This window comes from Periophthalmus magnuspinnatus, chromosome 6 (assembly GCF_009829125.3).
Source record: "Periophthalmus magnuspinnatus isolate fPerMag1 chromosome 6, fPerMag1.2.pri, whole genome shotgun sequence".
Classification (NCBI taxonomy): domain Eukaryota; kingdom Metazoa; phylum Chordata; class Actinopteri; order Gobiiformes; family Gobiidae; genus Periophthalmus; species Periophthalmus magnuspinnatus.
The window spans coordinates 16,806,366-16,824,861 of NC_047131.1; the positions used below are offsets into that span (position 1 = coordinate 16,806,366).

General features: G+C 37.8%; 1 protein-coding gene across 1 annotated transcript; it reads right to left on the minus strand.

The window, feature by feature from the left end:
- Positions 1–10,030: 10,030 nt before the first annotated feature.
- Positions 10,031–17,252, minus strand: LOC117372032 (ubiquitin-conjugating enzyme E2 H-like). The gene is made up of 7 exons (XM_033967750.2): positions 16,979–17,252; positions 13,408–13,484; positions 13,243–13,317; positions 13,090–13,129; positions 12,967–13,019; positions 12,149–12,277; positions 10,031–12,069 (listed from the first exon to the last, which is right to left on the minus strand). The coding sequence occupies exons 1-7, from the start codon at positions 17,029–17,031 to the stop codon at positions 11,945–11,947; spliced, it is 552 nt and encodes a 183-aa protein (XP_033823641.1). The 5' UTR covers positions 17,032–17,252; the 3' UTR covers positions 10,031–11,944.
- Positions 17,253–18,496: the final 1,244 nt, after the last annotated feature.

Here is an 18,496-nt window from a genome sequence, read left to right on the forward strand (position 1 = left end):
ATGTAATTAAAATTATTTCACATTCTATTCACATTTTAATGTGAATAGACTGGATTTGTTTAGTTACACGAGGGCCAAATTATTTGACTTGTTTTAAAACATTTATTTAAGTTGTTTTCAGTGTATATTTATATTGTATAAGTTTTCTGCCATGCTTTTTACTCCTCTGGCAAATAATTTAGCTTGAAATTAGATTTAAATAAATACATGACTATCCATGAGCAAAACCAGGTAAACAAATACATATATATATATATATATATATATATATATATATATATATATATATATATATATATATATATATATATATATATATATATATATATATATATATATATATATATATATATATATATATATATATATATATATATATATATATATATATATATATATATATATATATATATATATGAGAGAGAGAGAATAGAGCATGGAGCATGGGACAGCCAGATGGTGCATGTGGCCTGTAAGTGTCCTGGACAGTGGTAGTGAGTATATGATGACGTGTCTCCTCCTCCCTGGTGTGGGATTGTTCCTAAAGAGCTTTGGGGCCTTCCCTCTCGCTGCAGGCCCTAATCACTGATACCAGCTGTCCGAGGCACCACTTAACCTGGCATTGTCTGCACTGCGCCGTAATGCACTCTCACGCTGTTAACGCCGAAATATGATGAACGCATTAGACACAGGAATCCTATCAAGAGTGCATGATATAAATAGAGACGGGAATTGGATCTCTTTCGTAAATGCTGCAGAATTCAAAGGACAAAAGGCCCAAGTGAAGTTTATGCTGAATAGATATATACAATTCCACAAATGTGTGTGGATTTTTGGCAATTTTATGAGCAGTTGCTATTTGGAAAAATAAAAAGTGAGCCTGTTTATTTTTTACTTGAGAAAACATTGAAATTCCAACAGCTAAACAAAATGCTTTTTGGAGTTTGTAGGTTTATCAGTTTTTCTAATCAGTTTTACTGTAAGATTTTATAATACACAACACATTTTAAAAACATGAAAAAAAAAACATGAAAAAAACCTAATTTAATTTTCACTTAAATTCATAATGAACAATTAGTTCATTAAGGATGATTCAGGCGTGGTACATAATAAGGCTAGTGTCAGGAGTTACAATTATGTTAAGTTACTGAATCATTCTTCAGTAATAATAGTCTATTAAGAATGATTCAGGCTTAGTAACTTAACATTGTTCATTATGAATCAAGCTAATACTTTGTGGTTTTTATAAAGCATAATATATATGTCTATTTTTACTGAAAAACATTAATCTTGCAGGTACTGCAGGTTTTTCAACATAATCATACTTTTGCTCTCATAGGCAACATGAATCACAATTGTGATCACATTTGATTTCAGTTTATTCATGTGTTGCTGTGCTTCCTCCTTGATCTTGTCTTTTTTTTTTATTTTTTTTTTTTTTATGCTGGATGACCTTCCCTTTGCAACCAAACAAATACTGTAACTGGGATGAGCCATGTAGGTGAAGTGTCTTGCCTACAGACACAATAGTGTAGTTAGCACAAATTGACTGTTCGAGAGATTATGATTTTGCCCAAAAAAAAAAACTAAACTAAAAAAAAATGCCCAAAACACACACACAACAATATATGTTTTGAAGTCATTGAGGAAAGCAATGGTCCAGTAACCACATGATATAAAAACAAAAGCTATATGCATTTTTGATCTTGTCATCTCCTTTTCCGTGCAGCTTGTGAATGCGACTGAACCAGCATGTTGACCACCAAATCCTGATTGATTTATTGACCAGGAAGAGTGATGGTCAACCTAACGCTTAATGGACTATATATAGATTTATCACCAAGTGTGGAGTTTTCTTTGGGCTATATCCTTTCAACATCTGAGGACAACAATATGAGACGAACTCTCTTCTTCCATCTCAGGTTTCTCCAAAATGGCGATGCACTGGTGCTCTGAAACTGCAAGAAGTCAAAAGAGGGGATTTGTAATATTGGACCCTTCACTGTTCTTTTTGCAGTCACTCACGAAGTTGAAAGTTTATATGGAGTTTGCATTTTCATGTTTGTGGAGGGTTTCTACAGGGTTGTCCAGTTTCCCCCTTCAGCTTAAATATGTATCATAGTCTAATCCTCCAACTAGGTACTCCTGGTCGAGATGCACTGCGATTGCCCGTAGCTCCTGACAGATGCAGTGGACTGGGTTGAATTGACAGCGCTGAAGTAAGAAATTTCACCATAACGTTAACCTTAATAAAATATTGAATTGGATGTCAAAAACTGTGGTCGGTTCTCTCTGTCAGTTGTTGGCAAGTCTAGAACCACCGGATCCTCTCAGCCCACCGAAGTGAGTTCTACCATTGCCAAAGACCAATGGAGAGTTCACTACCCGGATTGCGTTACCTATAGCATCCCGCTTCCATGGCAACTGGACTGGTAGCATAGATCGCATTTCAAATCCCAAGATAGATAACATACAGTGCAGAGCGTGATATAGATCTGAAACGGAGAGAGAGAGTGTCCTGTCCCATATTGGCACTACACATGATTGCTCAAAGTGGAGGACAACAAAGCAAAAATGTGCTAGTGCCAAACTGGGCAAAGACGATGACATCAGTGGATTAAGATGGGTGGAGGAGGAGGAGAGGTGTGGACATGTGGGGATATCAGGCGGCCGGGCATTGTGGAACAGTCTCTACTCTGTTTATGGCCCTTTGGTAATTCACTGAGAGAGTGCCGTGACAGTGAATTCTACCAGTGCCATACACAGAACAGGAGGAGAATGTTAGACTGCCATTTACTATACTATCCAATACATATCCAATAATACAATAATCTTTATAACTTCATAACAACAACCAACAGCCACAATTTCATGTATTAAGAAACACGTATGTTTATTAGTACATAAAATTTGTATGTAATAAACAAAGAAATAAAAACATTTCACTGTATTACAACTTGGAAGGAAAAAGAAGTGAAGGAGGATAATCCAAATTGAGAGAATATTCCGTTTAATTGCAGTAACCCAGTGCATTTTGTTATTGTGTCATTGGGCAAGACACTTAAACCATACCGTTCATGTTGCTAGCTTGAACAGTGTTGGTTAGTGTCCATTTCCCCCATATTTTGTCACCAAAAACAAATCCAACCATTACAAATCTGACCTGGCGTACAACTTGTCCTTTGATTCCATGGACAAAAGTTTTGACGGTGTTTTGGAGGTTGGTTGTAGCCGCCTGTCCTAACCCTGGTGGAGGAGCAGCCCTTGTGCATAGATTGATTCTGGCTGGTGGGGGAATGATGCGCTAAGTGATTTTTGAGATGCTCCAAATGGGTCCCAAAGCAGGGCTCATCTTCCCTGTTTCCGGGAGAGATCAATACAGTAAAAAGCTAAGGAGAAGAGGCGGAGAGGCTGGCAATAATAAGCCCAAAGCTACTTCAGACAAATATGTGTTTTTTGTTTTTTAACATATAAATAAATTAAGCATCAAGTTAATTATTGAATAATCTATAATGGAAAGCAAACTTTTTCATCAATGAATGTGATGGTAAAAAATAAAAACAAAAACAAAAACCCTAATACTCTGCTTTTATCGTAGAAATGATTGTTTAAGTTGGCTTATTATCCTGAACTATACTAAACATTCTTTACAAGTCCAGTAATACAAAAATGACATATGGGTACATGAGCCAACCTTTTAAATAGCCAAAAAGAGTAAAACAGGACACGTCCAATCAAACTAAAATAACAATGCACTAGTGTAGTCTACAAATAAGATGTACAAATAAAAACAAGCATACTTTTGCCTTACTTAATGCGCGTCTCTTCGCCATTTCCTCTCTTGTTTGGTCTGCATGTGCAGCCGAGGATTTTAGTGGACAAGTAATTAGTTGGTAAGTATCTTAACCTACTGGCAGAATAGTAATCCATGGCACCCCTCCTCCTTCTCTCTCCCTCTTGTCCTCACACTTTACCAGGCCTGTCCAGGACAGTGCGCACGGCATAGCGTCTGCTGCGCCTTTAGGCACAGGACGCGCAACGCGGCTGCGCAAAGGCTTGGTAACTTCGGTGAAGATTGGAAAGACGTAACCCTAAACTAGCTCGATTATAGTCCAGACATATACAAATACGTTTTTCCCAACACATTGCGGTTTATTGTTTCTTTGGTACATGTATAGATTTCTATTACTAGTTTATTTTGTTTGAGAAAGACAAAATATGATGAAATAATGACCTTTAGCCAACATTCCCTCCAATAATAGCAGTATTTGCAATTATAATGTAGGGCTCTAGACCACTTAAAACAAAATGGGACTGCAAATATTAAGTTTTACGCACGCACAGGTACACACATAACTCCTTCTCAGTTCAAGTTCTTGGTCAAATAACACGATAGACTAACTTCGAATAACAGACCTAGTCTAAAAGTCAAATGTGTTAGTGTTATGAGACTTACCAGCATCCCCATCCCGGGCGTGGCAGGACATATCGCTGCAGTTGTCTTCCCCTCTCTGTCTCCGCTCGGGACAAGAGGCGCACTACTCCAAGCCTCTTGAACTCCCGGCTTTATAGGCCTGTGCAGCTCCTCCGCGGGCTCATTTAACTGCTGCCGACTTCTATTAGACAGATTGCAGGTGGAAAAAGACGCATCATCCTTGTTCAGATGATAGGAGTTCGTCCAAGTGGGAAAGAGTGGTTTGGGATTACAAAAGTTGCCGGTGAACCCATTGTCCAGGAGCATGCATTATGAAGGAGACAGAGCCGGTCACTATAGCGTCTCCTCTCCTCCACTTACCGTCAAATAACTTCACTGCTCCTCACCTGGCGCGCGCTGCTTCCTATGGTTAATTACTGTAAGAGCGCGGTATGACGCATCCCTGGTGTCTCCAATGTAAATCCTCAATTAAGATTAAAAAAAAAAAAGAGTCTCATATAGGCTACTCACTAGGCTAACTAAAAACAAGTTTTATTTGACTGTATCTATTTTTTTTCAGAGGTCTATGTGCGTCCATTGCTTTCTGTCCAACCAGGGCCAAATTAATCCGGTGAAACTAGAAACCCGAAGGCAACCAGAGAGACGAGGCACACCACACGCACGTGAATAATTTATAAGATGATCATACTGTCTGTTAAAGGGCGTCATCGTGTCAGCGCCCGGAGGATCATGTGACCACCTCAGTCCTGTTTTACGTTCATTCATAGCAAAATGTGCAAGAAACCCATGTGGTAGTAATCTGGTTTCATTATAACTTTATAAGCGTGCAGAGTTTTCATAATGTATTGGTTGGCGTCAATCTTTAAAAACACTAAAGTTTCAATATATTTCAGCTGTGTTTTGCAACAAAACAAATCAAAGTCCCATCTTTAGTTTTGTCATTTTGAATAGGCCGTTTGTTTTACAGGAAAATAAGCCACACTGCCATCTAGCGGACACATAAGAGAAATGCAGCTTTTTGATGTATAAAATGATACAGTTTGGTTTATTTCTGAGGTTGTACAGAAGCTAAAGTTAGACAGAAGGCGAACAAAAAAGAGAGTCCACGCGACCATGTAGAGATAACTTGTCTTCACTGGCGTTTTTCTACATACTTGTCTTTTTTAAAATAGTAAAACTGTAACAGAACACACAGAAATGTGTATTAACAAACTGTACAGAAGATGTATGTGTAAGTACAGAGAAATAAAACAGCTAAACATAAACTTGTACCTTGTTACATAGATATTAATGAATTATTACCTTGACCTTGAGCAAATTGTAAGTCTGTACAATTACCTATCTTAAAATAAAACAGAGCTAATAACAGGAGCTAGCTGTAGCTAATGTTTTAAATATACCAAAATATTAATTGAAATTTTACCATAAGTATTATATTGCAAATGAAACAACATTACAAGAAAAACAAAGTTGAACTTATGGACAAAGATGCCCCAAGCCTGAAAACAGAGGTGTATATTGTCTGCACTGAGCTGACCAGGCTTAAAATGAGCTCCACTACAGGGCATTAATCGACTTTAACATAAAAGATTTTCAGAGTGAACATTAAATGTGTATAACAGAACACTCTCTCCACCTGACATCTTAATGAATGTGCCACTATTTAATCTTTAGCATTACTTGTACTCTCAAGTTTAACTTAAGTGTCTTTTAACAAAACATTACCTTCTGTTACATTTTTCTACCTCCCATTCTCTTCTCATTTGAAGAATGGTGAGGTACTATGGCCTCCAGAAACAGTCTGCAAGACCATAACCTTGACACCACTGAGCATTGTAAAGGTGAGTTCAAAGTTCCCAGGATGTGATAACACTGGGCTGGCTTTCTGAGTGAGAAATATTGCAGGTAAGAGGATTTCTGGTGTTTCAGGATCTGTAGTCACAGGGACCAAGGGCCTGGCATTCATTATGGCCATGACCTCAGTCATAAGATGACCAATACCTTGTGTGAGAAGATTGTTAGAGGTTTTTTTAAGAGCAAGCTGTCAAGAATGTTTCAGACTAGTCCAGTCATCCTCTCACATGGGAGCGCAGCTCTGATCCTGTAAGAAGTCCCTGACTCCTGGATCTTTTGAGTTGATTTGCAACTCCTTACAGGCAGATAAAGCTGTGTTTATGAAGCTGGAGGTAGACATTGACTCAACAACTTCTATGTGCACTGCCCTAGTACAAAGACATGTAAACATCACAACCCACCTATTACACTTTTACATTTCAAGATCCAAAAACATGTAATTGGTAAGTCTGTCAGTGGGTAAAGTGGCATTTTTTGACCCATGAGTTTCAAACATGTAACATATTTGTGAATTATGTTAGAAACCATCTTTTGATTTTCTCTCCAAAGATCTCTTGTTGATCACACTTGATAACATTTGAGTCATCATATTGGTCTGCATGTGTTACTTTTGATGACAGGTTTGCCATGTGAATGAGGCCTTGCATTCCTCTAACTAACAATTTCCAGATTGAGAAACATTCAAATCTATGTGAACCAACTATGTGACATTTGTTGTTAAGGTGGTCACTTGAGCATGGATTTCCATATATGCTAAAAGATTAAGAGATCAAAACTTTCAGTTTTGTTGCACTGCTCTTTATTTACTCTAAAGAATTGTGGGCCAGAGAGACAGGTTATGTATTACAGCTGAAATGTGAGAACTAGCCTGGGACCGTGATCTGCTGGGTTTTGGTCTGTGGCCTCATGATGCCACTGATATAGACTGGTTGACTTGCGGATCTGGGGGTGACTCTATTAACTACATATAGATTGGTGGGAGCTATTGTGAATGCACCCAAGAACTATTTTACTGTTAGTGTAAAAGTTGACTGCTTGAAAGTCAATGTCACTTTCCTCAATGATTATCTGATCATGTTCAACTGCTAAAACAGCTGTGCAAAGTTCTAAGCATGGAACTGTATGGTTGGAAAATGGTGCAAGTTTAGATTTACCCATAATAAAAACAACATAGCACTGACCATCTGTGTCAATAACCGTGAGGTAAGCCATGGCTGCTATTGCCATAGTTGAAGTTCTCTCGTTTGAGTGTGTGACAATGAAATGTGGACAAATGGCCTGTGGATTTGGAAACCATTGAGAGCAGAGGCCATTTTGTCCACTCTGCCTCCTTGTGTGATGGGTTCATCCCAGTCCAGGTGTCCTAGAGTTAGCTCCCTGTACAGTGCTTTGCTATGACCCTCTATGACCCCCCCTAGGGCAGCAAACCCTGGGAGGTTATAGAGGCTATTTTTACAACATAAAGTATGCCACTGCGGGTACATGATTTAGTTTTTTTCATACTAAATTTTCTTAATTCCACCCAACCCCAAGGCTTTGTTGAAGAGGAAGAGGGTCCACATCCAAATCTTAATCCTTAAACTCTGTTGCTCACTGCTCTGGTGGAAACGCATCCATGCCCTGACTGACATTAGAGGCAATTTTGTGAATGTTTGATTGAGTCAGCATCTTTCTCGCTCCTGACAAAAGATAAATGGCTTTGTTCTCACTGGACAGAGAGGGCAGTCAATCATCCACATAGAAATTGCAGAAGACAAACTGTTTTGCATTTGGGCTTGTCCTAAACTTTTGCTATGGATCAGACCTGAACGACTGAGGGACTACACAGACAAAAGGCTTGACTGGAAATGAACAAAATAGCTGAAAGGCAGAAAGCAAACAACATCCCCCTGACTTAGCTGACTCCATTAGAATGTCCTAAATTTCTGAGACCCTGATTGTCTTTGTTACAGATTTTGAGAAAGTCCTCTAGACTGGACAAAAGTGAATGTTCGATAATCTCAGGTGAACGGTAAATGTCATCTAATCTTTGCAAAACCATGGCGCCACCTGCTGTAGCATTGTGAACATAAGCTCAACAGTAAACTCACTTACAAGAGTCAAGCTCCTCTCTCTGGTAACATCCTGGAAAGAGGTTTTCCAGGCTCAGTAGATTTCTGGACAGTCATCAAACTTTAATAGTCCAATTTCCTTTCTAACTAGATATTTAGTGAGATCAGTCATTGGGGATGCTTTACAAGCACACTCTCTAAGACTGGATGTGCATGACATTGGAGGATAATGTGTTTGGGCTTCGTTTGGAGTGCTAAACCTGACCTCATTTTAATGAAAGTCTTGGGTAGGCTTGCTTCCCTGTTAGAAAGCGGGTATCACTGAGTTTGGTCTGGCAGAGGTGGAGACAGTGCTCGTTGTGTGTTGGAGATTGTTACAGGTGGCTGCAAATGGACTGGAGCTTCCTGCTGAGGGTCCGGTGTGTAGTGGGCCTGCACATACTCGGTGGTGCATTGAGGGGTGTTCTGTGGAGGGATCTGGTGCAAGTTGTCCATAGGGTCCCTCTTCATCGCTGCTACAGCCTCGTAAGACAGCTGCTTCTGTGAGGTGGCAGTGACGCTCCCTCTGTCTTTAGCATGTACAGAGCCTCCAGCTCTGCTTTATGTTGAGCTGCTTCAGCTAACATCTTTTGATTTTCTGCTTCTATTCTAGCTTTCTCTTTCATCATTTGTGCCTCTTTACTTGTATATTCAGCTTTTACTAGGACTGCTTCTGCTTAAAATTTGGCTTTAGTGACTTCAGCACGAGCTGAGGACCACCTTGATCTTGAGCAGGAGACATGTGACCTAGTCTCAAATGGTTTTTGTGTTTGCTCCATCTTGTCCTGCTGCTCTGTCTTATGTTGTCTGTTCACAGTGCGATGATGACAGTTGAACTTGTCTTAGTCTGGTGTCACAACTATGTTTAGCCAGATGGTGAACAAAGCCATTTAGAGATAACTTGTCTTTACTGGCGTTTTTCTCTCCATACTTGTCTTTGTAAAATTGTAAAACTGTAACAGAACACACAGAAATGTGTATTAACAAACTGTACAGAAGATGTACGTTTGAGTACAGAGAAATAAAGCAGTTGTAGATAAACTTGTACCTTGTTACATAGATATTAATGAATTATTACCTTGACCTTATTAAATGCACTTCTAGATATCTTTTACAAAAAAAAAATTATGTTTGTGCCAGCAAAATGTAAGTCTGTACAATTACCTATTTTAAAATAAAACAGAGCTAATAACAGGAGCTAGTTGTAACTTTAAATATACCAAAATATTAATTGAAATTTTACCATAAGTATTATATTGCAAATGAAACAACATTACAGGAAAAAACAAAGTTGAACTTACGGACAAAGATGCCCCAAGCCTGAAAACAGAGGTGTATATTGTCTGCACTGAGCTGACCAGGCTTAAAATGAGCTCCACTACAGGGCATTAATCGACTTTAACATAAAAGATTTTCAGAGCGAACATTAAATGTGTATAACAGTACAGTTATATTCTGGAAATTAAAATACAGAGATTGGGTGTGAAAATTTGCATGATAGATGGCTCCACAAATGCATGGGCTCTGCACACAATGAAGGCAGGGTTTAGTGACTTCTATTTGGTAGAATCTGTCCCAGAAATTTCTGAATGATTTTACCCCATCCAAAACATTTATTCTAAAACATTTCATAATTAAATACTGAAAACTGACAACATTGACAATATTTTATTTACTTCTTCAAGTTACAAGGGAAGCACATTTATTTATTTTTTTCCATAAAAATCATGGATGCCTCCTCTTGTATCTGGGACATGGGGATTAGACGATAAAACATTCCTACTAATTAAAGGCATCAAATGATTAATAAAAAATACAATGATAAACCCTGACACATTCTTTTATGTAAAATACAATTTTCTTAAAGAAAAGTTAAATGGAACGTCCATATTTGGCTATTTGGGGTTAAAAGAAAGAAACTAATTCAAGTCATATCAACGTGGACATTTTTTAAAATAAAACTAACACATTTTAATCCATCAACATGGAAGATTCCATTAACATTTGTAAAGGGGTACATTTTGAGCTTTGTTTTATGTATCCAAATATAAAGAAATACTTTCAGGATAATAAACTAAAATTCTTTACTTTCTCAAAGAAATAATATAACACTAATGTACTGATAATGCAATGAGTTTATGCTCTTTGCGTTTACAAAAATTCAACCTGCTAATCGTCAGACTTGACCAAACTGACCAGTAAACATTTATTTGTTATCTCCACTTTTTCAGTGTGGGACATATCCACCAAAATCAGGAAACTAACAAAACGTATAGAGCTATGTTGTATTGTCATAAAGAAGTATATAACTTAATGATATCCAAATGCCAGTGTAGTGAGAGGAACAGACTGTGGTCCTCATTGAAAGCCATTGTTAGTAAGATTGTGACGTTATCAAAACAGTCCAGAGTTTGGTCCCACCATTTAGAAAGCAACAGGTGCTAACAGTGTGTACAAAACTACTACAACATAGAAACAAAGAGCACTTCTGTCCAACTGATGAAGATGGCTGCATATTTGCATATCAGGGGTCTTTGGAGGATTTCAGTCATCCCACAAACAAAGGGGGATGAATGTCTTTACAGGACATTTTCAAATAGAACGTCATATTAAGTATTAAATAATAGATTTTGACTAACCACCTGCAAAAAGAGCTAACTATCCCTACAAGTTAAACACCTATATAGTTCAACACAGGCAATAGGCAAAGTTTAGAATAACGCTTCAACATAGACCTGCTAATAGGTGTCATCCCCATGTCCACAATGCCTACACAACTTCACTTCTGGGTCATGCCACAATATACGAAGATACTCTAAATGACAGGACTTTAATGCAGAGGAAAGGGAAGAGATAGCTTTTTGAAAGTCTGAACAAAGCATGAGTTCAACACTGATGCTTAGCAATATGATTTTCCCTGAATTTCATTCATGTATCACACTGCAGTGTCGTGTGTATGGGGTCACAGAAGCAACTAAAACATTGCATGGCTTTGGCTGCACTGTGGCTGTCTGCTGTCCTTCTCTCCTCATGAGTGATGTTTTGAATAGGCTTCCACTAGAACATTCTGGGGAAAGTGTGGCAAAATAACAGTGACGTTCCTTGGTTCTTTTACAGCAGGCAGCACTGAAGAAAACGGAAGATTGTCATCCTGCAGTCCTCTGCAGGACTGAATAAGAAGTCTGCTAACAGAGTAAGAAAACATGTCGTGTGAAACAGAGGAGGCAGTGAGAGAGCCTTGTGAATCCAAATGAGTGTAAACAGTCCGTTGTGTGTCAGTGGCACAGTCCCACTGCTGGTGCAGTATGAAAGCCTGAACAAGGCTCAAGCCACACAACATGGGGGACATGAATGGCTCCATTCTGATCTAAGCAGGCTCTCAAAGGAAATAGGGGCTGAGAGTGAGTGGTCATGAGTTCCTAAAGAGTATTTTGCAATAGCATACTGCAAATCCTTATGAAGGCATAAAAATTATCCTCCTGTTGGTGTAAAAATAGTTTTAAATATGAATATAGTAGTGAGTTTCTGCTCAAGTCTGTTGAAGGAGACAGGCTCTCCCCATTCACTACAACTCCATATCCTGAGCCTCATCCTCAGAAAAGTCTGACATGGAGCTTTCAGACGAAGAGTCTCCACCCTCCTCCTCCTGCTCCTTTAGGGCCTCCTCTGTGGCGTACTTCTGGATGTACTCTGGAACACACACAGTGGCTTACATACTCACAACATCAACTGCATATATTCAAGTAATAATAGTTCCTTGCATTACTACCTTTGATTTTGTGCTTATAATCCTCTGGCTTGTGCAGGTACAAGGCTGCTGCGTCTCCGTTTAAAGGATCTATGGGATTGGGATAAGCCAACAGCTGAGGCAGGAACATGTCAAAGATGTTGGTAAGATCTAAAGAAAATCAGTGGAGAACAAGTTATGATATAATGTAAAAGAGTACATATTGAACCTCATTTATGGTTAAGTCAGTGCCCAGATTGTCCACTAGTGGTCTCTACTGTTTTATGTCAATGTTTTGACATAAATGTCAAAACATGAAGGAAAAACGTAGGCCTACATTCCAAATGGTAAATGCTAAAGAGAGGAGAATAGTTTAGGTTATATGGTTAGCAGCAGTAACTTAAAAAAAAAAAAAAAATTCACATTCACATTTCACACCTTAAACAGATCGTAAAACAGTCAAAATATACCACTGTAAGTTTACACATTACAGTGTTAACTTACAGTGGTATCCAGGGTTACGTCATCAGACACAACCATCCAGCCATATCTAACAATCCCAAATTTGGTTTCATAATTAATCAATCAAAACATTTTATTTTTTTTATTTTTTTTTACATTAATAGTTCTGTGTACAAACTATTTGATGACGGGACATTTGTTACTAGTCAAAGACTGGGTTGAGTGCCCGAGAACACACAATAGTGTTGTAAGTCATCTATACCTTCACCCAATACATAAACAAGATGACATAATTGGTCTTTGTTGGATGACGTTTACATCCCAGAATCCTGCAGTATGACATCAACAGAATAATGATATCCTTTGTGTTCCTTTATGAACAACACAAAGTGACATACCATAGAGAGCGGTCCATGTCTGGTTTATAACATCTAGACAAACTGTCCCTGATCTGAAAATGAAAAAATACATTCAGTACATAAATTTTGCAGATTGTAAATGTGAAACTAATGAATACTTACGCTTCATCAATGTTTGGGTGAAATATTTTGTTCATAAACCCTGAAATTGCAGATAAATATTTGTTTTTATTAAAACTGAGAACGGTATAAAAGATCATATTGTATTTAAATTCACGCAACATTAAAATTATTTTTGTAGCAAAATGGAAATACCTATGGATGGTGATTTGAAAGGATATTTATCTGGTAGGTCTACCCTAACTTTCCACACACCGCCTTCATATGGGGCTGAAATTATTCAGGAAAAAAACACAAAATCAATGTGGATTCAAAACATTATGATAAGATTATTTGTAATTAATTTAAAATATAACTCACTTCCTTTTGGTCCATGGAACTTGACCACAAACTCATTGAGTCCGCTGAGGATGGTAACCTCATGTTGGCTTTCAATACTGAAAAGGGGTCAAGGAAAAGTGGGCTGGATAGACAGAGACTAGGCTGGACAGATACTAGGAAACATTATAATTCTCATTACAATCTATTTTCATTTCATCTTTATTTATAGAGGGAAAGCCCAATTAGAGTACAGGCCATCTTGTTCATGAGCACCCTGTTAAAATACAGTAAAATACAAACAAAAACAAATAACTGCATAGGTCTATTTAAAACATTAAAAACTGGTGCAGGTGTGATTATAAATGTTTATCACATTATTAAAGTGCATTAGTGGCACCAATGTATCCAGTTTTGCATGGAAGCAAAACAGTCAAAAGTTTTTTATCTCATTTCAGTTCTAATGCATCCAGTTTGTTCTCTTTTTCATGTAGGTAGGTGAACAGTGATGGGTTTTAAATTCATCACCTGTTATGAAACAAAGGGCTGAGTGAAAGAGTGTTTCTAAAGGTTTAAAGTAGAGACTGAAGTCTCCATGTATATTATATCTCCATAATCTAGTACAGAAAGAAAGGTTGCTTGAACAATTTCTTTCTTTTTTTTTTTTATAGGAAAAAAAAAATCACAAGAATATTATTGAAATCAAAATGATAATTTCAGATTTATGAGGGAATTAAGGAATTCATTAAAATCTTGCTGCAGTTTTAAAATCACCTGATCACCAGACAGAGCACTTGCATACAGTCTCATCTGCATATAAATGTATGAGGCTCTCCCTTAAATTGCAACCAAAGGAATTAATAAACATGGTAGCAGGTCCAAAATTTAACCTTTGCTTAAAGTTAAACCCATCAGCTACTACTGGCTGGGTTCCGTACGAAAGATAATTTTAACAACAATTACATGTAGCATTGTCAAATCCAATCTGCTTCAGGTGCTTCTTCTACTGATCCGCTGAATCAAAAACTTTAGTCAAATCAATAAACAACTACACAATCTTGTTTATCATCAAGGGTTGTGAAAATGTCATTTAAAATTTTGTGTTTGCAGTGACAGTATTATGTCCTTTTCTGAAACCTGACTGACATGACTTCAAAATGGAGCATTTATTTAAATAAATTATAACTTGATTTCTAAAACTTTTGAAAGCCAAGGTCATTTAGATATTGACCTCACATATTTCAATACCTGAATCCAATAAAATATTGGTTTCTAAATTGTAGGTTCTGAGAAGTATCTTCCCGTCTTCCAGAGCTTTTTCCTCTGGATTTCTGTGACTCTCTCAGCACAGACATGAAGTTTTTGCCATTCTAATCGTTGATAAAGGTCTATTATGATTAAGGTTTTGCTAGTTAATTTGTTTAAAAAGCTTGACTATAATTGCATGTGATAACTAAACATTAGGAATAACACCTCTTTATGAAACTAGCGGTAAAAACATCCTTTTTTAGAACTACTGACCAATGATCAGATTTGTACTAAAGTGTTGCATCTCTGAGCTAGTCAGGTTTTGACACAGGGGATCGATGTTAAAGACATCAGTTAAGACTGTTGAAGTATCAACAGATAAATATTTACCTTTCATCTCAACCAATTAGCTATCAACTACAAGACAAGTTGTATCACAAGAAAACTGCATGTAAAGGTGTAATAAGTAAATGTGGCTATTGAAATAACATAGGTCCTGATCACTGGTCATTGGGCAGGGCACAGGTGTAAAAGAGCTGCAACCCTGATGACTTGGGTGGATAAGATGTGTCATAACCTCAACATGTTGACAGCTGGAAGCATGAGTCAACTCTGACAGTGACAGAGCTACAGCAGATCCCAGCACTATGTGACTGTCACACTTAGACAGATGGTAAAAACACATGCGCAAAAAATGTATCTGACTCCCTGCTTCTTCCCCAAATATTCCCATCATACATTTTTGACAAAGTTTTCAAATCACCAAACTTAAAACCTCTGGTGGATGGTACTTACAGAAGTTACCTCGCACACAAAAGTACATCTCTTTTTCATGCCATTCCCCAAGGGCTACTCCATAGAAACTCATGCACCAACCGCATATGCTCACTCAGGAGTAATGCAACCTTTCTCTGGACAAAAACCTTTCACTGCGATGTGCCCTTGGATATAAATGTACTTTGAATGTTAAGTATGCTTGCTACATTTGTATTAAGAACAGAAAACAACTTGCTTGTATGATCATTATGGGCTGCCAGTTGTGGGAGGGGGGTTAAAAACATGTTGTTGGGCCTGCCTCTGAACGACTTGAGTGCACGGTTCGCCCTGTCCCTGCTTGCACTGCTCCCTGCCCCCATCGTTTCATGTGGTCCTACAGCATGCTTGTTGTTCAGATCAGCTGTGTGCAAGCTCCGCCCTGCGCTCTGTTCCGGATGGTAACAGCTTGGCCAATGGGAGCACGGTGTCTCGCTGCAGGACAAAAACAAAACAATTCACCTCACGCTGTCACAAAACCCCCTTTTCTGAACTTCAACTGGCAAACCTGAAAATCAAGTCAAATAGGAATACAACTTACTCTTAAGTCTACACATGTGACTTCATATAGGGGCAATTTTATAGGGCTTTGAAAAGTCTTAAGGGGATCATTAAGCATTAAAATGTGCAAGTATTTAAATAAATCTATTGAAATTGAACTTATAGGCCTAATAAATCTTTGATGAATTATAAAGGTGGTGATAAAACATAATCACAACGTGTTAATAAGGGATCAGTGTCTTCTAAAATAACAAAAGGTGCTTGCCAAGGGAGATTAAATGTACGATTTGTATTTTAGAAGACTGAAGATCTACAAATTCCCATGAGATTAAACGCAACATACACATTTACACTAAGGCAAAGCTTCTGTTGAATGGAACAGTTACAGTTTCTTTAAAAAAAAAAACTGCCATTGCTAAAGCTACATCAGCTATATTTGTTGTCTGCTGGCGTTAGCGTGCTAAAGGAGGTAGCCTGTTAATGGTAATCTGTAAATAATGGTCATTTAGAAAAATGTCGGGAAATATTTCAAGACATACGATGAGCAGTGCTGTCTTTGTGTTGTCAGTCCTGTATAATCACAAAAACGAGCACAGAGGCTAACAAACTACCTCTGCCAGGCTAAGGCTAATGTTCAAAGCTAACAGTTATTAGCCTGTTTAATAGCGTCATTTCGAGTTGAACAATTCTGCAACCATACAAACAAGTGATCCGGCGAAATGAGAAAGCCAACTCATGCTATTATAACTTAGTTTAAATACAGTGATAATGACGCTTCCTCCTGAAACTCGACAGAAAACGATCATCAAACAAGCCAATGGTTAAATACAACCTCACTTTGTGTTAATAAAAAAAAAACTAAAGTATTCAGGGTTACACAAACAATTTCTCACAGAATCTTAATCTTTACTAACAGCCGACGGTTAAAAACATTCAGCAGAAAAGTAGTCTGAAAAGCTTCTGTTACTACACAGGACAGCTAAGGAAACACCATTACAAAAGCCTGTCGATTTTGCCTGGCATTTGGGCTTGTTTATGGTCAAAAGGATACAGTTTCACCACGTCGGTGTCCATTCGCCTCTTGCCTGGACTTGGGGACGACATTTTTGTATTCCTTTCAGAAGTGATCTAAAAATACTTCGGCGGTTTGACTCTCGATCCTTCAGCTGGTAAAATGTACTGTTCGCACGGACTGTATCAACTGTCTCCCCGCGCGACAAAACCCTTTAACATCGCCCACTTTATGCTCCTCTGACCACCTCCACCTTGGGCTGTCCTGAAGACTGTGCTGCTGCTGTGACATCCAGCTCAGCAGCCCGAGCAGAGGAGGGGCTGCGCTCTACAAACACACACATATACACACGTATATACACACACAGAGACACACACACACACACACGCGTGTACGTGTATATGTAGGTGTGTGTGTGTATGTATGTATGTATGTATGTATGTGTGTATGTATATATATATATATATATATATATATATATATATATATATATATATATATATATATATATATATATATATATATATATATATATATATATATATATATATATATATATAAAACTACGCAGCACTATCTCAAAACTATTCAAAATGATTTCATATCTGACCAGACTAAACGATAAAAATGTCCTGCTAATCTAGATTGTGTAGGGATCTATATCCCAGTGAACTAAAGACTATTCACTTTCTTATCATTTATTCTTGCATTTATAAAGCCTATGTCTTATTTAGAGCTCAAACTAGCGCTCAAACGTGTTATTCACTCTTAGCCTGTAAAGTTAAATTATGAGCATTTAACCTATTTTCATGCTGGTTAGGGCCTAGTCAATAAACTTTCTATTGATGTAGGCTATGTATAAGTTAAGTAGACCTATTATTCAAAGTACTGGTCTGATTCACTTTAGATTTATTTTAATGATACAAAGCTTGGAATGCAAAGTAATACTCTACAAAGGCCCATCACCCACAAAAAACCTACATTTTCACAATCCCTTTGGCCTTTTACTCCCCCTGGTGATCTGTTCACAGACAGAAGATCAGCGAGGTCACGTCAAATGACCACAGTCCCAAACAGGTCCACTATTGGTCCAGGTCTCAAGAGAGTTCACAAGTAAAATGGGACATACACAAATGAGGCTATACTAATACGCTTAAAGACTACTATTCTGTGAATACCGTCTGTGAATTCCAGATCAGGTTAGTATCCTATATGTCTTACTTTTTGGCATTTAATAAAAGTCAATAGGTGAGGCTCAGACAGCCACTGCACAGTCAGATGTCAGCAGTTTTTTCCTCCAAATGCCCTGTCCTGAAATGTTGTTTTTTTTTACACTGCTGATACAAAAACTCACAGGTGCAGATCTGCATCATTCATGATATTACAACTTTGCAAATTCCACGTCTTGAGAAAACATGGTCATTAAGGTTCAAGGAGTCTTTTTACGCCTAAATAGACATGGTCAGAGAGAAAAACACCTATAGGCCTGTTTAGATTAATTTAGGTCTTTTACAGGTTAATAATAATAATGTATCACGTGTTTGACATTAGTTTACA

Coding starts and splice junctions, on each gene's coding strand:
- LOC117372032 (XM_033967750.2), bottom strand. CDS start 17,031: ATGTCGTCCCCAAGTCCAGGCAAGAGGCGAATGGACACCGACGTGGTG. Junction 13,318..13,407: donor GTTCCATGGACCAAAAGGAA/GTGAGTTATATT, acceptor GAATAATTTCAG/CCCCATATGAAGGCGGTGTG. Junction 12,070..12,148: donor TTATAAGCACAAAATCAAAG/GTAGTAATGCAA, acceptor TGTGTGTTCCAG/AGTACATCCAGAAGTACGCC.